At 33.7% G+C, this 23,568-nt stretch overlaps 1 protein-coding gene across 1 annotated transcript in view; it reads right to left on the bottom strand.

The window, feature by feature from the left end:
• LOC123537951 (uncharacterized) overlaps positions 1-5,728 on the bottom strand; it is an 83,464-nt gene extending 77,736 nt beyond the window's left edge. Inside the window, exon 1 of the mRNA XM_045321904.2 lies at positions 5,068-5,728. Within this exon, the coding sequence (XP_045177839.2) occupies positions 5,068-5,190 (123 nt within the window). The 5' untranslated portion in view covers positions 5,191-5,728. The remainder of the gene's footprint in view (positions 1-5,067) is intronic.
• Positions 5,729-23,568: the final 17,840 nt, after the last annotated feature.

Here is a 23,568-nt window from a genome sequence, read left to right on the forward strand (position 1 = left end):
CAGACCACACATGAGATGTTATTACTTGTTTCAGCGTTATTGCTTCTATACAGTGGTGCAATAAATTTTTTAATTTGGAATGAAAAAAAAAGTTTTACTGGACTCAGCTGTGCAAGTAATGCATTGTGTATTATGTGAAAATATTTAAATTTTTAGTTAATGCGGTTGTATTTTTTACTGTAAACACAAAGCCACAACTGGTACAGTAACCTCTTCGGAACACTTCCTGATTTCGGTATGAAACAATATTTGGAGATGTTTGGTTACATATCCAATAAATCTTAGACTGGCCACTAACCAGTCATTGTTACAATTGATCCTTCATGCCACACAATTAATTCGGATGAGTCGACAACTTGTAGATTTCGTTGATTAAATTAAATCTTCATTCTTGATACTATTTGAAGGTAATAGAATCCAATGAAAATTGTCTAGATTTTTTTTAATTCATTATTAAGAGACAGGTTTTTCATTAGATTTGAAAGAAAAGCTACATTTCTTATGTCTTGTGCTAACAGGAATTTGCCAATATACTTGAAACAGTGGTAACTCTTCACCATAACAAACATTACATTACAAAGATTAGTGCTAACGGAAGAAGTTAGTTATATATACCAATACTTAGAGACTGCTATACAGACAAATGCACAAAGACACAAATACAATATTCCAAAATCAAAACTTACTCAAAATAGTTTCTTAAGAATGTCTGTTTGTTTACTAAATCCACTTATTTGTTAACAACAAGATCTGTCACTAATGGTGACAAATGCCCCGCAGCGCCTTGACCTTTGACCTAGTGACCCCAAAGTCAATACGGGTCGTGTAATCAATAAGTACTATCAGCATGTGAAGTTTGAAGGTCCTGGGTGCAGTAGTTCGCGAGTAAAAAGCCTTCATGAAAAAAGTTAACATTGGTCCCTTTCACCTTGACCTTTGACCTGGTGACCCCAAAGTCAGTAGTGTTGTGTACTCAATAAGTACTATCAGCACGTGAAGTTTGAAGGTCCTGGGTGCAGTGGTTCGCGAGTAAAGTGCCTTCATGCAAAAAGTTATAATTGACCCCTGTGACCTTGACCTTTAACCTGATGACACCAAAGTCAGTAGGGGTCATTTACACAATAATTACTATCAGCATGTGAAGTTTAAAGGTCCTGAGTGCAGTGGTTCGCCAGTAAAGTGCCTTCATGCTAAAAGTTAACACTGTCCCCTGTGACCTTGACCTTTGACCTGGTGATCCCAAAGTCAGTATGAATCGTGTACTTAATAAGCACTATCAGCATGTGATGTTTGAAGGTCCTGGGTGCAGTGGTTCATGAGTAAAGTGCCTTCATGCAAAAAGTTAACGTTGTGACGAACGAACGAACTAACTGATGAACGAACGGATGGACAGTTGAAAACTAATATGCCTCCCTTCGGGGGCATATAAATAAGTAACTTTCTGATTTTTATTTTCAAAGGACAAAATGTCTTGTAAGTAAATATATTTTGACACCTGTTGACACGTCTCCCTCCCATCTTCGTACAAAATGAAGACAGGCATTACATCAGCGGAAAACACGGATAACGCATTAGTTAGTTACCCAATAAATATAAAAGTAAAGGTATCTAGAATATGTCTGCTTGCAGATGATGAAATATTCCAGACAAATTTGACATTAACGTATAGAATATGTTTAAAGAGAAAGGAATCCCTGTCTTGTAGGGACATGAGATAGAGTTGCATGAAAGAACTCTAAAACTACGGTTTAAATGTAGTACATTACAACAGTTGCATCCGCGGGCAGTTCCGAACAGATAAGGTCTGTAACCACAGCCGGAAAATTAGACTTTTGTCTTTCCATATTGTTCATAACTGTTTATAAGACTGTAGTCTTTTTCTGTATGTGATAACGTTTGTTAGTCAAATATGTTTCACATTACAAATTTTATGAAAACTATGTATATACTGTTGCTATTTCTGATATTCATTTCCTGTAATGCGTTTGCAAACTACATAAAATTGACTTTTCGTCTAAAAATATGTATACTAAATAGCTGATAATTATTGATCAGTTAATAAATATTTAAGATCATAATATTTCAGCTTCAGCCTAGTAAAACAAACTTCATATCAGTATATTTCTAGTTTCAAGAAGTTTGTACATTTAGTAAATATATTTGCATTTTCATCATTTCGTCATCGATGTTGTGTTCTTTCCAAGCATAATGCTTAATAGTTTTGAATCGAATACAGTGTTATTTCAAAGAAATGCTAACAGTGTGTCGGACTATATAAAATGAAGTTTACTGCCTCCGGTTATCCTAATTAAACATGCTATTAGTGTGTGTCTTACAATAAATTGGTTTCCGAAGTATACAGAATGTTATACTGTAATTTTTACGGCTGCTAATATCTGACATGAAGTAACAGAAAAGAGTTGTCTGTTGCCTGTGAACAGTAACAAACACTAAAACTAATAAATATTGTCGCTTTTATCTGCTTTTGACAGTCTGCATTTCTTTAACGATATTTGTCTTTTGCTTTCTTGACTGACTGATTTAAGTTTAATTACGGTCCATCCGCCCTTTCAGACACAAGGAAGCATATAAATTGTGTCTGAAAGGGCGGATGGACCGTAATTAAACTTAAATCAGTCAGTCAAGGTTTTGTAAACCTTTGTACAGTTTGACGTTTCATATCTCAACATCTAGATATTCATATCATTTATAAATTAATCAAATTTCTTCTCTGTTGGGGAAACATTCACTCATGAATGATGTAAAAGCAATTATTTAACCCGATGAGAAAATGATACCGAACTATGAAACACGATTCCCAACAATATATTTTTTAAACATTTGAAACGCATTCTCTTCGAAAAAACGTGATATTTTGGTTATTGTTTTATATGCAACAGTTTTCATATTTGCATTTCAATAACACTATAGCTTTAAGCACAATCAATGTAATTTCATTCAGAAACAATATATCGTATTTCTAATCTAACTTAAGGAAAGTCAGACGACAATATTTACTTGGCATTATATGTTACATTAAACTCAGCACACTGTCAACCAACATCTTTTTATTAATTAATTACAGGTTTTCAGTGAATAACGTGATAATGTAACAGCGAATTATATCTGGTAAAATGTCATTGTCTTCCTTAAATAGACGAAACTCCGGCTATGGTTTGCAAATGACACTCAGGTTCATTTAAAAATTCTACTGTCTCATTAAATAATTAAAAATAATTGTGTGATTTGAGAGTTTGTACACGTGTGTGATAGGTTGCTTGTTTAGTGGCTGAAAGCCACCCTAAGTCCATGATATGTCCATTGAGGGTGTCACAATGTTAGCTTTAAGGATTACTTAGCAGCATAATATTGCAAAATGTTACAAACAAATCAGAAATTACTTTACTTATTTCTATATGAAGTTCTAGCTTTAGATAGCATTTCATAGTTTTAAACAAATCTGACCATTTGTACAGTTATTGGTTTCTATAAAACCATCTAGTAATAGTTGAACTGACACCGGAAACTTCGACGCACTATAAATAAGCAAACAAATACGTGTCTTTGCTTTATGTCATTAAGAAGCTATTTGAGATACCAAGACCAAACGTTACCCAAAATTGCTTTTGAAAAATGGATGTACGTAAAAAGTATTCAAATTGATTGCATATATTAACTGTTTGATTTTCAATTGACGTTTTCAAAGAAGTTTGTGTTAGTCAAATACATTTTATTATTTTTTGTTTAAAGTTACACCAAAACACTTATAGATCACATGGCAAGGTCCCAAGGTGCTCCTCTGAGTACTATTTCAGGTATCGAGGTAGCACCAATTTTCCGTAGGCTAGCTGGATGGTCCTTACATGAAAAATTAATGTAAACAAAGATATGGGCGGTTCCATGAGAAAACCTGTATTAGTGACATGTGATAATTGTTGCATAAAAGTATTTTAAAATACTGGAAAATCCTTGTTTTTTTTTCTTATGTTCATGCAGAAACTAGGAACTGTAATTTAGTTATCTAACGCAAATCAATTTCTACCATATTTTACAAATAAGTAGGAAATAAAATCTGAAAAGTAGATCCCTTGGAAGCACCGAGAACCAGGTAAACAGTGAAAATCGCAGATTCGGTTTTATTGAGTCTGTTCATTTCTGTTACAAATAAATAGTAAATATAATTTGTTCAAATGTTCAAATTTGAAAGGTCAAAGAATGTTCTTCATAAATATTTAGTTATCTCAATTTTGATTTTTTAAGTCACTAATACAGGTAATGTCATGGAACGGCCAATTTATATCCTGTTCTACAGTTATTTCCTCATATATGTATCATGACATTGCTGTGAATTGCTTTCAACGGCTCAGTTAGGAAGAACAAAAAAGTAATTCATAATTGTGTTCATAATGTAAACACGTGTGTAATTTGTCAGAAGATGTTTTGGTCCGATACCCTGTATCACATCTTTGGATTTTATTAGACAATTTGTTGAATACTTCAATGTTGCCAAAAAAACACAAGTTATAATACTTTCTTGAAGAATAGTACCGAACAGGAGCATCTATTTATCAGGCATATTTTTCGTGTAACTCTTCGAATTTGAAAATGAATTGTATTGTTGAAACGAGTTGACATATGTGTATTAACAGTATTATGCCTAAGGTTTGAAATAGTACACACTTAATAAATGTATAGCTAACGACAATAGAAATGTGTGCAACCACTAAAATATTGGAAGTTTTTAACATTGGATTATTACTGCACGACATTTAATTTTGGATGTAACTCAACAGACACAATTGCCCATATATTAAGTAAGGATGAATACTTTTGATGAAGACTATACCTGATGAGGAGTTTTTACATTTAAATTAAATATGTAAAGATAAAATATTTTAGTAAACGATGGGCAATGGATATCTTAAAACATATGAAATTGCCAGAAGGAATTTAGATATTTCAAATAGGTTTGATATGAATTACATAATAATGTTTGTTTCAAGCTGATTTTTAGAGGGAATGTATATCTGTTAGTGGAAGTGTTGTATAAAAAGAATCTACACTTACCGTTTGAGTGCAGTGCATAAAAACAGCTACGCCCTCCATATGTTTCGAGAAGATTCCATCTCTGATTATAAACAAAATAAACACAACCAGAAAATAAGCATTCTGTCTTTCCAACATTTTCATTACTTTTTATGATCGTTGATACAAGGCTTAATTCTTTGCACTTAATTAAGGATCTTTATCACGCTTTGCTCACCCTTGTATTGTAATTGAAACTATGAATATCCTGTCATCGCATGAGATCTCCCTATATGAATAAGCGTCTCTGAAACACGTAGAACCAGTTTTCTTCTTAAAATTTAAGAGGTTGTTGATAATCCTTGTAGAAGAAAACACGTGATAAGAATCACGGATATTGTTGATAAGTATTTAATTAGAACGAAATTTGTCAGCTTCAGAAGATCAAACAAACAAAAAAAAAACGATCTATATTACCAGATCAATATCTTGTTAATTTCAAGTGTATCTCCAGTTCATGTTATCTGTCAAGAAGAATTTAACACCACATCACTGAAAATTTGAACGTATACAATGTTTCTGTTTACGTAGGTTTCATATAATTGCTAATCAGCGTTTTCTTATCTTCCAAATATCCTAATTGTACATATAATGTGCATGTTATAAATCAACAGTTGCTCTATAAAACGTCTTATGTAGTGGATGCCAATATCTGTTATGAAGTAACGGAGAACAGTTGTCTATTTTCTACCAGTCGTGGCACACGCCACAAACAATTTATAATGTAGGCTATCGCTACCTTTGACAAATGTTTGTATTGTTTCCCAATATTGTTTTCAACGTTTGTAAACTCGTTTCGTCCTTTTAAACCTAGATATCTATCAAGTGATATCATATTTATGAATGACTGAAATGACTTTAGCTAACATGTAGTAACAATAATTCATCTAGGACGGGCCAAATATGAGAAAAACATTGGCAAGAACGGATGTTTACAGTACTTGATTACATATATAAGTCGCCACTTTACGATCATGCAAGTTTGAAACAGTGGCCCCAGTACTTTTCCAACAGCAGTTGCGCAGGAGACACGCAAGACTATATTGACAACAAAAACAATACCAGTACATTAAGGAATACAGTGAAACATAGTTTTACAACTATCAGAAACAGAAGAAGGAAATTACTCTTGTATAGTTTCATGTACTTGTAAGTCATAGATATTTGTTTGCTTGCATGTTATGGGTTTAACGCCGTTTTTCTACAGTGTTTCAGTTAAGTAGCGACGGGCAGTTAACCTAACCAGTATTCCTGGATTCTGTACCAGTACAAAAACCTGTTCTCCACAAGTAACTGCCAACATCCCCACATGAATGAATCAGATGTAGAGGACGAATGATTTCAGACACAATGTCTTTTTTATCAAATCCTCACGGAGAACACGCGCCGCGCCCGTGGATCGAACTCACGACCCTGCGATCCTTAGATCTGCGCTCTCCCTATTGAGCAGAGCGAGCGGGCTGAAATAATGCACAAAAAAGACAAACACGAAGTAAAACAATAGAACACGGTAACAAAACAAGCACATTTAAGATCAGAGTTATATATTGTTCAGCAACTATCAGAAGCTCAAAATCATGAATAGGCAGAATTAGACATGGAACACCGCCGCCAATCTCAAAAGTAAACAGAACGTAACGAAAATAAAAGATACCAAAATTATTAGAACTATTTACTTCCTTGGTAGACACTCCTTGCTTTGATATATTCATACTTGTTTCGATACCGGTCATGTATAAGGTTTTACTTTGTTTCATTGTATGAGCGTGAAACGAGCCTGGGTTTCAGTATTATAGCTGCAGACAATAAACTAAAACAGAATTGTATCATTTATTAATAACCAGAAAATAAAACGCAGTATTCATTTCCCACCACAGCTATATAAACGTCAGTTAATTTCTTATCTGTAATACATATAAAATATCAAAACGCATAGGATATATATTTTATCATGCAATGCTTGATGACTTTACTTTAAAGGTCCAATACTAAGGAAAGTGAACATTTTAATTTCTTTTAAAAAGCACAGAAACTATTTCATTTTATTGGAAAATGAAAACTGGTATGTAGAAATTCGAAATAAATCGCAGTATATGTACAATTATTTTTCTATGAAGTATGAAGAAAGTTAAAAAAACCTGGGGGTCATTCTGTCGATTCATTGGAATTTCAACATAATGCACATACATTTCTTTGAGTTCCAAAGACCTTCTGTAAATTTTGACCTGCCAATCTTCATTATCTAGTGTCTTGCAGAAGTCTATGCACTGGCTATGAAAAAAATTGCCAACTCACTTTCCCTTGGTAATGGACCTTTAAATCCTTGATTCTATCGCACATTCAATGTTGCTACACACCGTTTATATACAAATATACACATAAAATTTATTTCATATAGAAAATAAAATATAATAAATATTACTTTTCATGCGTTAGTAGCACCAGAACAAAAAACACAAAATGGTAACGCGCACGTGGCTTTCAGTGTACGTTTTCTATATCATTCAATATTTCCAATTCCATTTATCGATACAAAAACCGTGAGCTCGTTGAATGATTATGAAGAAAATCATATCAATTAATCATGTCCCATAAAATGATGAAATAACTTTTCCTATTTTAGCAATAAAATAATTTACACATTTCGCAGACTTTCAATTTCAATTTCATCCCACAATGAACACGAGTACTAGTTGCAGCTATAGTAATAACGGGATGAACCTCTTTAGTACAAAATTGCGCCACATGACAATAAGTCACCATCACAAACCGCGCCCTGTAGATCTCGTAAGAGCAGTATCTCTCACAATATGTTTCTATGTTTCTGCTCATACCTAATTTTAAGTGGCCAGTTATTTGCAGACCAGGTATAATTGCTTTTTGCTGAAATAGATAGACTTATTTAGTATATATAAATATATGTATTCACAAACTGGCCTCGATGTCTAAAGAGTCCAAATTAGTGCACAAAAGTATACATTTGGAATATACTTAGCGAACTGAAAGATAATGTGTATGTCATCAATTTTTATTTCCTATATTCTTTAGCCTACTAAATTCTTCTTTTTGGACTTTCAAATTGCATTATGCATAAACGCCACACACACACACATATATATATACATACGAAGGTCAAGTGGGGCACACATAATTCACACAAATGAACGGGTGTGTTCCTGAGCGGGAAAGAATTGTGCAGCACCCCTCAAACCCAACTTGCATCAGCTATAATTGAGCGTAATTGTATTTTTAAACCGACATGATCCCACACGACAAGAACATTTAACAAGACTGGAATTGCTTAACATAAATCATAAATGATATAAAGCTAAGTCCAAATATAAGCAAACCCAATTCTATTGCAACAATAACCCAGTCAACACTAACTGGGTATGACTGTGCATAAAAGCCGTATATAGCTGCCATAATTCCCCTGAACTATTCTATTATATGAGCCGCACCATGAGAAAACCAGCAAAGTGTGCTTGCCATCAGCAGGGATCCAGACCAGCCTGCGTTTCCGCGCAGTCTAGTCAGGATCCATGCTGTTTGCTTTCAAAGCGTATTACAATTAGAGAAACCGTTAGCAAACAGCATGGATTCTGACCTGGATCCATGCTGGTCGCAAATGCACTATGTTGGTTTTCTCATAGTGCGGCTCATATATTCTAAACTACTACTAGTATACTGCTCCAGGAATGACTGTAGCCCGGCTTGTAAATCCTTTAATATGACAACAATTGCAAACTTAAGATGAGACTTAAAATTATACATTTGAAGCACAATACCAGAAGACAATTTCTTGATGTGGAACAGTCTAATCAGTCAATCATGAAAGCCTGGGCAAACTGTTTTATGACATCATCGCTCGGACAGTTGAATTTGTGATGTTTATCAATGTATAAAAAGCACTTAGTATATGTAGAGCTTGTCAAAGTTAAATTGAAGCAGAAACTACTGGCCGAAAGGTAGATTGGCATCGGTCGTTAAGAGTCCTTAAGAATAAATATCTGTCATATAATCCTCTTTGATAGCACATTTGGAACACATTATAATATCCCTTATCTCTAACTCTGCTGGGATGCGCCTAGACAGAGAAAATAGCAGTGTCTGTATGAAGAAAGAAAAACATTTTTACAGATTACTTGATCGCAATTGATTTTGTTAGTCTAACCGAATGGTTTCTTTGTATATAATTTGCATGTAAAGGGTTAAATCGTGTAAAACTAAGTATCATTTACAGAACACTTAACACTGTGTTTTCAAACAAAGACAAACTATTTATAAAATAGTGTCATCAAAACGAGGAAACACGTGTTTATAATTAAATTATATATAAATATTGACTCAATATAAAATTGTACATACATCCCGAAGAGATGCCTTGTTTTTGCACATCGTAAAATTTGTATGTTTTTTGTGGTGGATATAGACGAGAGCTTAAATCTACCTTAAAATCAATTCAAACGTAGATCGTAAATACTTTGATAAAGATTGGCAGCGATATTTTAGTTTATATTAGTTTATGGAGAGCGATGGGGCGCACTAAATTTCACTATTCCGCAACAAAGCTAGGACTAAGAGATGATTCTGAAAATATTGGAAACTAAATCTTCTATAACAGTTCAAAAAAATTTAATGAAAGCTAAAAAATATAAGGTATTCTGAAAGAATACTTGTAGGCACTTTAAGAGAATCTTTATTTGTACATGTTGCATTTAGACATTATGTACATATCTTCCAACGCAATATTTTTTCCAACAGCTTTCAAGTTACCACGTGCACATTTTCGTTTTAAATTTAAACAGTCTATTGTTATTTAACAGCCAAAATAAGAGAATGCGACTATGCGGCAAAAAAACGCAAGATTTATTTCCAAGTACCAGTTAGCTCCCTTTTCCTTGAGTTAAGTAAAGGTTATCAGAAAAATAATATGTTTGATCGCGGATAATTTCACCAAACAGTGAAATTGTTGTCTAAACCGCTGTTTAAAACAATGAATATCATATCACGTGTATTTTGTGGTATTTCTTTTTTTTATTTTATTTTATTTTTAATTCTGCATTGGTATAGTAATAAATAATATTATAATTATGTACGTTTTCATGATAAAACATAAGAATAAAGAGCGTTTTTATTAAACTGATGGAAGTCCTTGTGCATGGGCGCACTTGACAGCAAAGAGGTTATTGTTGTTATTAATAGAAAGACATGAACACAAAACACTCATCCTAAAATTTATAAATTTATATTTAAAAATGAACGAAATACGGCAGTTTAAATAGGGAAACGCTGAAAATGTCCTTATTATGAGTTGTGTGCCCCTGACAAGAGTAGAGAGCTGCGAAAAGTCAGTGTTCTGTGTAAAAAGCACACGAAGCATTTATACAGGTACAGGTATAGGATTTTGTAGTGGTGTTTTGATATACGTTATAAAAGAATCAATTAGACTAAAGCAATAGAAATATATGTCTTAATTACATGAAGATTTGACAGTAAACTTCTCTTATATAAAACTATTGTGACAGCAGGTAGTCACAAACGATATCTATCTTTTATCTACATGAAAACCCGCGCATTTATGCTGCTATAGGATAGGATAGGTACGATCGTAGTAAGTGGCTGGACTTGCCTCCGCGGTTCAGTTCGCCTTATTATTGTCATGCCAAATAAGCTTTCATGACGCTTAGTAGTAAACAGGAATTCCTGTGGATGTTTTTAAACAATTGTATATGCTTCCAAGTTTTTGTCGAAACTCCTGAGACAATTGAGAGTGAAAGTAGATATATCTTGATGTCTGCCTATGCGGCAATAATAACGTTGGCATCACGTGTCCCAGTCACGTGACCATTGTTTTTCTTGCATTAAGATCAACCTTCTGATTTTTGGAAGTGTTAAATTGCCATCGTTTAATTTGTCTCGTCGTGATTTTATTGCTCTAAGAAAATGGTCATGGTATTGGTATATAACTTATTTCGACATATTTTCTGGTCATATATTTAAGTTATCTATGTATAACATCTTTATACCACCATTTTCAGTCTGTCATTTGCATGGTTACCTTTTCTTGAAGGATTTTCTAAAGGCAATATTAATTATTTCTGTACAAATGATATATTACAGAGATGTTTCCCATCACTTTGTAAAAATATAACTAAAGAAGATATATCGCTGAGGCAATACAAAAAAAAATGTTGTTTTTTACATCATTACATTAAAACGGACTTTAAATTTACGCCTTCGTTTTGTTGAATTCAGATGTACATTTGTAACAAGAATTGTATTTCCATATTATTTAATATCCACCCTATTGAAATATCAAAGGTTCTAGTTTCTATTTATATATGATAACGACTGATTTGGCATACGTGTTTCTAATTAATTTTGCACCTGAGACCTGAGAACGATATTTTATGTTATTCGGCGATATATGGCCTTTTTGTGTCGGTTCGCCGTAAAATCTAACTCACTCACTATTTTATGTTATTGAATGTTTCATTTGTATAAATTGATTATGTTTACCTTATATGGTCTTCGTGGATACAGTGTAACATCATGGGACGTGCTGTCATTCAAATCAATCAATTAAATGGCAGGGGAATTCATTTAAAGGCAATCTTTAAGACGCAGGTGCATGTTTTCCTAATTTGTACTGGAACTGCTTCCTGGAGCCGATAGTTGGATTTCGATCCCAATCAGTGTAAGTTTTAGGACGTCCCAACATCTCAGAATGTGACTTTGTGTCTAATGAGCGGACGCTTATCAAATAAAGTCAATTTATATCAATCCGAATATATGAAATACTTATTTCAAATTAAGTCATAATAAGAGTAAAATTTGCGATTCTTGTATGATCAATTAAAATACATGAAACATATCTGATTTTCAATAATTTAAAGCATTATTCTCCCGAGTGAGTGCATGGTGCAGTGTATGTCGTAAATGACGATTTTCCTTTCGATTTACAAAATTTCCAAAGTTTTATTTTTGATGTCTGGTCTAGCCCTAATAATGGCATCAGATTTAACAACACAAACGAGAAAAAAAAGTTTCACTAGAGAGAGAGAGAGAAAAAAACAGGAAAGAAATAAAAAAAAGCAGAAAAGAAAGCAATTTGTGTTGTCGGACATCACGTGGAAATGCAATACATTTTATTCCATACAAAGAAAATTAGAGGTCAGTTTCGCATATGGGTCATGGTCAGTTAAGAAGTAGGTCACAAAATACAACAATCTGCTCACACTACAAAGGCAATGTTATTTCTCCGACATTCATAAAACCCCATCAGACTGTCTATTTGCTTTGGGTCTACAGCAAAGACACCATATATCATCTTCTGTTCTATCAGTACTAGGTACACTGCTTTGTTTGGCGCGGAGTTTCCTTTTGCTGCATGTTGCAGCAACTTTCGTACTTGTAGAATATAGATATCCCTCGATTCTCTTATATTTACAACTCAGGGCGTTGAATTCTCCATGTGAAGAATCTATCCAGCTAGATTACGGATGGGCCGGTGGTTCTACACAGGTGCCCGATCGTGACGAAATAATACACAGAGGGTACGACGTTAAACCCAACAAAAAACAAAATAAAAATACATCCTATCAAAGATGTAAAAGTTAAATATCCGGTTCATAGAAGGCAATCAAGACGTAGCATTTTTATTGGCCTCAGTACCATATAACATTCATTATTTTACAAAAAGATACTTTTATATAGTATCACTTCTGCAGAAATAATTAAAATTCAGCTCTTCGTAAACTTATCGATCTTAGAAAATCGTTGTGGTATGCATATTATTTCGAAATATTACAAGAGTACAGCAACAAGCTTTAATAGGGACCGTCTGTTTCTTTTAGTATGCGCGTTACTCAAGTTGCACGCGCTGTTAGTTGTAGCAATTTATTTTGTTTTATTTGATAAGCAAGTATTCAATGTTCCTGTTTCCTTTAGGGAAATAAATGTAAGTGTAATAGCGCCTCCTCGTGGTATATGTGAAAACACGTATAGAAGTAAACCTAGATACAATGGTATTTATCAAAACTAACAATACGTTTTATTTACAGAATATATACCGTATGTTCTGTATAACATTGTTCTGATATAAGGTATAAAATGTAAAAGAAGATCCGTTGGGATTACAAAATGCAACCAAACAAAAATAATAGCAGACATGACTTGATTGAGTCTGTTATTAGAGACAATGAAATGTGCATCATCTCTTGCGCCCCCCTAGCAATAGCTCATGCGGAACTCTATTATCCATAAACATAATGAAATAATTGCGATATATATGAATGAGGCTTTTTAAGTCTATAATGTTTTTATACTGACGTAAGTTTTGACATGTACTTGTACAAGGGAAACAACAATATAAGGTCGTGGTTGGGTTAACAGGATATGTACGTTGTACTACTGGCAATACAGTATAAATGGCTATTGAATTCTTGTACAAATTTTGTATAAACTTGTATAAACAGCCTGGATAAATTGGTAATCGGTTACTTTCGAAAAATATCCTTTACGTATGTCGAACGTGGCATAAATTTAATATATTTCAGGCCATTTGTATCTTGAAATTGAAAGAAAGGTTTAAACATTTACAATGACTATGTGTAAATTTCTGTCCCTAACCGAAAAACATACAAGTAATCTAATCTATATTCTTTATCTAAATGTTTTCGACATAACAGATATTTAATCATGTTTGCTTGTTTATGTAAAAATGAAAAAGGCTTAAGCATATGTCCAGTTAAAAAACGTATTTACACATAAGCATAAATAACTTGAACGAACTTACTGTGGTATTGTTTAAGATTGCTAGAAGGCTAAAATACAGCTTGCCGCAGCTGTCAGTGCGCAGCTTTAGTGTTAATCTGCACTATAGGGCTATGTGCTTGATGTTTCGCTAGACTTGACCTCGCCTCGAAGTTTTCATAATGGGAGTCTATAGGAAACTTCCACTACCTATGACAATTTCGCGAATAGAATGATTCTGCAATGTAGATTTAAATGAAAATTCTAACAGTTTTGTATAAACATATGGTCTACAATGTGGTTTAATGAAATGTAAAGGTCCATGTACTTGTTTTTGACATTTTCGCCCATTATTAAAGAGATACGAACATTCAAAGCTTCTTTTTAGACTTTATTTGGAATTACTAACCGTGTCAAATCTTTTAATATATCATAACTTTTATAAGATTGTTACGCTACCACTATAATAAATTTAATCACGAGTTGCCATTAATTCATTAAATGGTGTTCGTTTCCGTACGCCGAGTACAGGATTTATTCAACTTTATCCGGATATATGACGTTACACCATTATTTCTGGTTTATCAGACGTGAAAATAAAATTCAAAATTTCTTGAAAGTTTACTGAAATGTCTACAGCATCTAAAATAACTCAAGTAGATTATAAAACGTAAAACGTAATTACGTAACGAACGTATATTTTTTTACATTGAAAATATTATTTCGAGCATAATACTTTTGTTCATTTCAACTTTCATAAAAAACGTAGATGTTCAATTCAATTTGATGCACCAAAAAACCAGTTTAAGCTCCCCGTGGTGGTTTACCCCTGACCGTTCTAAGGCGGTGTCCTACTGTATTTGTTTTGTCCTCGTGTGTTGGCTTTGTGTGGGTTAGTGTTGTGCCCGTCTGCTTGCTGGGTTATGGTTTGTGGGGGCTGCGTGGCTTTCCTTGTTGGATATCTATCCTTGTTTGTTTTTATTACAAACGTCATATACTCGACTGAATTCTATGATTTTATACGAATGCCAAACGTCTTTAAGGAAAGAGGGAAATGTTTAACACACACCCTCACATTCGTTATTATTTCGAAACCTTTCGGGATATTTGATACCCTTCAAGTTACATTTTCATGTCTCTTTGAAGGGACAGAAGTTGTAATCATCTTGTCAAAACCAGGAACTATCGGATATTATTGTCTCGATTACAAACAGAAATAAATTGAACAGTAATGCTTCAGTCTTTTGTTTGTCGTCAACAGCAGATAATTGTCTCGTTTATAAAGTCTGGAAGGAAGGGTCTTTATCCAATCCAGAAATAAACAAGTTCGATTTGAAAACAACACAAAGAAAATCCCGTCTATAGTAGTAACTGTACAAAGATACCTTGAGGTGTAACATCAATACGGTATATAGTACAGATTTAATGTGACCGGACGATGAAGTTTTCTTATTTAAGATCAATTTTCGCCTTTAATTATTTTGTCTTGAAAACAATAAGAAGGTGGTTATAGAAAAAAACATCAAGTTTAACTTCGTGCAGGGAAGTGTTTTACTTGATAAATATGATGTCTTCTAAACATTCAGTAGTTTATCCTATGTAAATTGAAATAAATTCAGCTAAATTCCTGAGACAGGCATTTATTTCACAAGTGGATTTGTTTTGTTGGGTTTAACGTCGAACCGACACAATTACAGGTCATATGGCAACTTTCCAGCTTTGATGGTGGAGGAAGACCCCAGGTGCCCCTCCGTGCAATATTTCATCACTGGCGGGTCCCTGGGTCGAACCACCGACCTTCCGTAAGCAAGCTGGATGGCTTCCTCACATGAAAATTTCAACGCCCCAAGTGAGGCTCGAGCCCACGTCGGTGAGGGGCTAATGATTCAAAGTCAGTGACCTTAACCACTCGGCCACGGAGGCCCCGTTTCTGCCAAGAAGGAAAGCTGTATAATTATATATAAAATTAATTCACAGTAGTTTGCAAACTATATGGCACGAATTTAAGAAAATCTTTGTGTTCGAAATTATTCTGAAACAAACTGTGAAGTACATTTGGAAAACATAAAATGCAAATGGGCTGTCTAAGTTACAGAAAAAGATTTGTTATGTATATGTAAGAGATATAATCTTGAAGGTTTATAAACTTACTAACACTAATGTGTTAGTGAGAATGTCAGAAACAATAATTTTGATGCACGTTTTCCCTTATTGTACTTATTTATATTTCTTGTTAGAGTCAACGTTTCTTTAATACTTTGAGAGCCATAGTTTTGAAACTCGGTACATACAGTATGTGTATTATCGTAATGAGAGTAAAGTATAGCAATAACAATAATCCCATGATGCATTTGGTATGAACTATGACCCTTTTTGCTCTAAAAAAAGACAAAGTGAACTAGTTTGCGATTTGGAATGTTCACGTTCCCTGTTTTCTATAATAATCTAGTGTAGTGATGAAAATTACCGTAGCATTTTACTTGCACAAATATTATCTGGAAAGTAGATCCCTTGGAACACGAAGAAATGAATCAGTGTGAAAAATGCAGACTCAGTTTTGATGCAGCGTTTTCCTAGACAGTACTGTAAAAAAGACTTATACTTTGAGACATATTAATATGTACAAGTATTGTTATTACGTAAGAATTAAAATCAGTACAACCCTATTTTGTTATAAAATCACTTTTCTCAAATAATGTTTAATGAGAATTATTTGCAGTCCTTGTTCTATATCTTTTACATTTCATATTCTACCAAAATACGTGTCGTAAAGAGTTTATTTGAATTTTGCTAAAGATATTTTACAGAACTTGTTAATTTCAGTTGTAAGATAGATCGTCTGTCTGAATAGTCACCCAATAGAATATCATGCGAGAATGACATTAGTTAGATAGCCAGACAGGTTATCCTTTTATTTCATAACAAGAAAATTTATATGTCTGTATGGCTTTCACGCTTGTTTCACGTACAGGTTATACTCGGCCGAGTTATTGCAATTTTCAATCATTTTAAATATATAAACCGTAAGAAATAGTTTTTGACATATTGTAACAATTCTACTTAGCAGGTGTCTAGGAGTGTAATTTGCATGCCAATATTAAATATTTTTCAATTGGATTTAAAAAAAAAAAACAACCCTGACACACAAGTGCATACGTATCTATGCATATCAGTATTACAAAACTATTATGAACTTGTTCAACAGCCATTTGTTCATCATAAGATTTACACTATTGACGTTTTGATAAAAAATAATATAACAATACACGTGAGAATGACGAAATATACTCCATATGAAATTCAAACGTTTGTGTGGAAAAAAATAACGTTTCCAGTTCTATTGTCACTTGACGAAGAGTAAAAACGAGTATGTAATAAATATAGTTGACACAACAGGGCTGTTCCTTAACGTTTACTTTCTATATAATTATACAGGAGCATTTTTGTGTTTTACATGCCATGCGTTCTGTTTCTATTGCGTGTGTTAGAGATTCGCCTGGCGTGGATTACTTTTATTTACACTGTCCGTAACTTTGGGACGTAATGGGAGTAAGAGTAGTAGAAGTAGTTTTATTTGGCACAAGTGTACATAACATGGCAATTTAAAACAAATGACATATAACATTGGTGAACTTCATCTGACTAGAAATACGGCATGACATAGATAAATTATGAGATAAAAGCCATGTAATGCTCACCAATACCAGGGATAACACAAAAAGGGGGAATGAATTCCTCTTATTTCCATTGTGGTCCCTGATATTGGAGGTATGATACAGAAAGTCGTGTTATAATTAAATATTCAGTATGAGTGTTGTGCAAAACTATATAATACAGAAATGCATTTGAGATCACATATATTACAATCAAGGAAGAGTTCATTACAGAATTAGTCAGGAAAACTTTGAAAACTATCTTTGACAATTATTATAGTGAAGGTAATGATATTGTAAAAATGAATGCATTGATATTATTAATATGAAATCAATACTGCAGTAGAGTAAAAAGGTGATAAATGACTTTGAGAAAAATAACTTTAAACTAAGAATTCTCATAATAAAACATATTAAAAAATATTCAGATACTAAATTGAGAGTGACTAGAATGAAATTAACTGGCCATAAGGTGGGCTTTGACGGCATGCTTGAATGTTTGGGAAGATTCAACACCCCTAAGATGTTAAGGGAAACTGTTCCACAAAACAAAACCATTAAAAGCAAACGATTGTCTACCAAAGCTTCCTACCTTGGGTAAAGAAAATCGCCCTGTGTCACTAAAAGTATAGCTAGCATCAATTGAATTGGAAGAAGGAAGTGCAGACATTCTGGATGTGGTACAACGGTCATGGATATGAGTAAGAGGTACAAAATGCTCCTTTAGGTATTCAGGTGCTGTGTCAGATTTGCTTTTATGCACATGGCAGAGAGTTATCTGTTCTACTCTCTTTGAGACAGGTAACCAGTTAAGAGTCTTGAATTGATCTTACCCAACATGAGACCTATTATCCATATTCAAGACAAATCGAACCAATTTAATCTGTGTAGACTGAAGCCCTTTTTTCAATACTGGGTCAAACTAAGGTACCAGAAAGAACAAACATAGTCAAGGTGACATTGTATTAAGGACATGACTAAAAGTTTCCTTGTGTGAAGATCCATGAACTGACTTTTTCTATGCAAGAAGAACTTTTACCGGGCATTTGACTTTGTAACCACTGACCGTGCAATTTCATCACCGGAAAGATTTTGATCCAAAGTAGCAACAAGATACTTAACTGAACTGGTGGCCTGGATACTAGTACCATTACACGAAATATTTAAAGTATTTTGTGACCTTAACTTATGCTTTGTACCAAAGATAATAGACTCTGTCTTACCAAGATGAAGTGAAAGCTTGTTATCAACAAGCCATTTACTTACATGTTCCAGTTCCACAGAAAAAAGAGATTCAATGTTGGATATACTTTTACCATTAACAAGGATCCCAGAGTCGTCAGCATACAATAAAAAATTGTTTTTTACCACAGCTGACATGTCATTTACATAAATCAAAAATAAAAGAGGGCCCAAGATTGATCCTTGGTGAACCCCACAAGTGATAGTAGCCTGGCTGGAATGAACAACAGATACATCAACTAACTGGTGTCTGTCAGAGAGATATGATTGGAACCAGAGGACAGCATCTGGACTGAGGTCAATTGCATTCAGTTTCATTAACAAAATACTATGATTAACCGTATCTAATGCCTTCTGCAAATCAAGAAGAACCATTCCAACCATGTTACCTAGATCCATTTGAAATTTAACAAAATCTGATAAATGGATAAGACAAGTATCCATAGAAAAACAAGACTGAAAACTGTATAAAATCTTCTTCCCATTCAAATAACCTTCGATTTGATCATATATGACCCTTTCAAAAATCTTGGAGATTATGCACAGAGTGAGGTTAGGTGCGCTCCCCAGTAGTGTTCTTGCCGCTGACCGTTCCGAGGCGGTGCCCCACTGTGTTCCTTTATTTGTTTGTTTTGCCCTCGTTTGTTTGCTTTGTGCGTGAGTGTACTATATATATGTGTGTTAGATGTGTGCACGTCTGCGTGCTGTGAGTTTCGTTCTTGGGAGGCTTCGTTTTTTGGAACGTGGCATTCCCTGTTTGATTTTTATCCTCGTTTTTGTGTCCTAAATTAAAATAGTTATAATGATTCAGATGGCATCTTAGCAAATCGATATACCACTGGATGATAAGTGCAGCAAGTCACACAGGAAGTCGGCAGACAGAGCGCAACCTAGGCTTTTACTGCGGCGTACTGGAACATTTCTTTGAACAAAAAACACGTCTAAATTTCAGACCTTGATTTAAACGGAAACATAAAATGCAAGACATTTTTCTTTCAAAGGGCAGCGAAGCAATAAAATGATCCGAATAATATTGTTAACTTTGTTGAAGAGATGATTGCTCAATCTCATGAATCCTGCTTTCGGCATCTGAAATCCGAAAGTGCAACAGCTCATCTTTAAAATGAGATTCGTGCTATGTGTAACGGTTATCAGTATGATACAACAGTGACAAATTTGTTATCAGTCAGATAAGGCAACATGTAAAGCTAAAGAGTGAATATCAAGCCATTGTCCAGACATTGAAATATCTTACTCTTACACTGTTTTGTATAATCAGCAGATAAATCATATTGATTTTACTGATGCTTGTAAAAGACTTGTAGGAACATAAATAGATGTGAAAAGAAAAATATGTTGAACTTGAATATAAATATTTAATCAACCAACTAAAATTGAGTTTGTTGAGTGGAGTCACTTTACCTTGAATATCAGTAACACACGACAACATTTGCCATGGCCAATTTAAAATAATATAATTCCAAATAACGTTATTGTAAAACAACTATATGTACAATATTAATGGTCCAGTTGTCCAATTTAACGAATCATTAACTAAGCATTTGTTAATGTTTTTGTGCTAGTTAATGAGCACTGTTCAATCTTTGTAACCTTTTCAACCGTTACATTCTTTAACGAATCATTAAAAGATAAAAGGCAAACAAAAAGAAATTGTAACGGAAAAATGTAGCAGATGGGTTGCTTCAAAACTTCAACAATAAGTACATTTTATAGAGATAGACCCTAAAATTTTCATTGATAGAAATACATTAAATAAAGTCTAGAAATTGATTTCCAAGTCCTTGAAACTAACAAAAATGATTTCACAAATGTGCAATGTATGATAGTTTTGCTAATATCAACAACAGACATTTTAATATTTAATTCAGAGTTGTGATCCACAAAGAATGTCAACTCTTGCCTTGGGCTAGTACTTTAAAGCAGAGATATCTATTAGTTTACTTCCCTTGCAATTACACAATAGAGTGGAAAACGAAAACGGGTTAAGACACAATATCATCTGTTTTTGCAAAACAGAATCATTTAGGATTTATTCATGTGTGTTTGATTTACCCCTCAAAGACTGGTTCCAATGATTTTGTCAACTTACTTATGGTAAAAAAAATAACTTTTAACAAGCCGATAATAAAATGAAATACTAGTAAGTATTTCATAGTGCAGATAATACAGTTTTGCTTGTATCAAAATGTCACAATAGAAGCACTTTTGTAATACAGAACACCTGGTAGGATTAGTAAAGGTGCAATTATATTGATCTCTTTTTCCTATGCCTACATTTTAATTTAAGTAAGGGGTAAATAAAAGAATGGGGATGTTGGGGAAAGTAGAAAAAAGCAAGGACTTACATTTAAACGGGAAATATAATCTGAAAAGTAGATCCCTTGGAAGCACCAGAAACAAGACAATCAGAGAAAATTGCAGACTCGGTTTGGATGAGTCTATTCATGAGTAGTAATAGAAAATGCAACAAAGCCGCTCTCCAAAAACTTAGTCACCCTACACTCCAAACAATAGCAGCGCAAACACGCACGTACACAAGACAAACACACACAAACACACACAACTAACAAGACAGTGAATCACAGCTCAGAGACGGCCTGAGGCCAAGAATATAGCGGGCACCTAACTTCATTCATAGTAAAAGGAAAGGGACGTTATGCAATGAGCAAAAGGGGGAAAGGAAATAAAACACAAGCAAAACACAAGACATAATACGTAACATGAAATACGAAACGGACAAAACAAGCTAAAAATAGTGGCGCCGCCTTAGAACGGTCAGTAGTAATCTACAATCCTATATAAAGGAAACTGGCGGGGCGGGGTGGTTGTGAGGGCGGGGTACGCGTTTAGGGTATGCCAACCTCGACCTTATCCTATTATCAACAAGTTAGACCATACAGTGTAAATAATAAAACTCCCCTCTGAGAATGGTTGTAACATTAGGGACAAAATACCAGATTTAAGAAAGTAAAACTTATATCTTAACGAAAGTGCTATATCCCATCTTACACTTCTATTTACACGTCCTCTAAGGGCAGAAAACATAATAACACCAAAAACTGTGTTACCTGTTATGTAGCTTCCAATGATTTCCAACTTTCATTTTCAAACCAAGATATAGCATTTCAGCATGAAAACAAATTTGACACACATACTTTGTACTGCTTGAACTACAAGAATATTTATTTTTTAATATTTGCCATTAGAATAATAACGTAAAGCAGAAAAGCAATAGAAAATAAGTTCCTTAAATGATAATTACACTTCCCTTTTGACTGTCAACAAATAATGAAACTGCAGGTAATTTGAAGCGTACCTAATAGTTCAGACTGTTATATTGACCCAATGCTTTTCAAATGAAACTTTGAAGCAGGAAATTTTATCAAAATATTCAGAATTAGAAAAGGCTATAATCGGTGTTATTTAAGATTAAGAATTGTGTGAAAGAAAATTAAAATGATTTGAAATAGGTATTTGTCAATATGTTTGAATATAATATGTCTTGAAATAGTAAAAATAAAAAAGATGAAATGATATATCCAGTGATGAAGAATGAGCACATGTAATGTTCAAAATGATAACGTTGTTAACAAACCGTTAAAATTGTAACTCCAGTGCTGAACAATAAGCGCAAGTAATGCACAGAATAATAGCGTAACTTGATAACAAACAGTTCAAGTGATAGTCCCAGAGTTAATATTATTGAACGAGTTTTCGTCCAGAACGACAGAAAGTGCATTATGTTTGCAAAATATCACGAATATTACAGGACTATTTTAAAGTTTGAAGTCTGAAGACGGGTAACTAAAATTGCCGTTTTAAAAATAGCAGACTATTGTTTTATGCAATTATGTTTCTTTTCATTTGCAATTAGTAAACGATTTAAACTGACAATACCAGCCTTCCTGAGTGTAAATACTCAGCTATTCAATCATTTACAAATGTCACATACTATCTAAGTGGTTTTTGAAATCTGCTGTATTCCAACATGCGATCTGTCACAAAATACTATTTTTCTAGTCACAGTGACAGCTTCAGGAGGACTGTGTATTTCATTTATATGCAAAGGCAAAACAGTTATTTGATAAATTTGCATAAATGTGACAAAATGGTGAATATTTAGTGAACATCATGAAATCATTTTCAAGCTATATGCATAATGAAATACAGACTGAATCTCATTTCAAGAATGAGACAGTAGTGTATTTAAACGTGAATTTTGCGATTTCACATTTGGTGGGATAACGACTTCTGCAGCTAGAATGGTAAATAGAACAACTTCGTCCTTTTTCTTTTTAGCTGTGCTAAATTGTACACACATATTGTATATTGTACATTGATGAGACTATAATAAAATAAATATATACCACATGGATGGTCTTTTGTTTGGACCCATATTCCTCCCCCCCCCCCCCCCCCCCCCCCCCCCCTCAGTACCTTAAGCCAGGAAATCCTTAAGGTCATTGTCTTAGTGTCAGTAAAAAATTGTCCACTAAATTAAAATATGAAAGAAAGAAATTTAATTTTCGATAGTTGGGTTGACATTATATTGATTTTGAATTTCTTTTTTATTTAATTGATTCTATAAAGCAGATGGCTAGGTACAAATAAGATCAGGGTTACTAGGGCGTCGATCATTTTCCAAAGATAATATTTTTTTTTTGCATATCATTCAACTGTGTACTTATACAGACATAATTATGTGCTTTCTTGTTGTGAGCTAAAAGGTTTTCCGTCTGTGGAGGTCTAAATAATGACATTCTCGCATGATATTCTAATGGTGGCGTTGTAAGACAAATTCTTTACAACA

Source organism: Mercenaria mercenaria, chromosome 18 (genome assembly GCF_021730395.1).
Source record: "Mercenaria mercenaria strain notata chromosome 18, MADL_Memer_1, whole genome shotgun sequence".
NCBI lineage: Eukaryota > Metazoa > Mollusca > Bivalvia > Venerida > Veneridae > Mercenaria > Mercenaria mercenaria.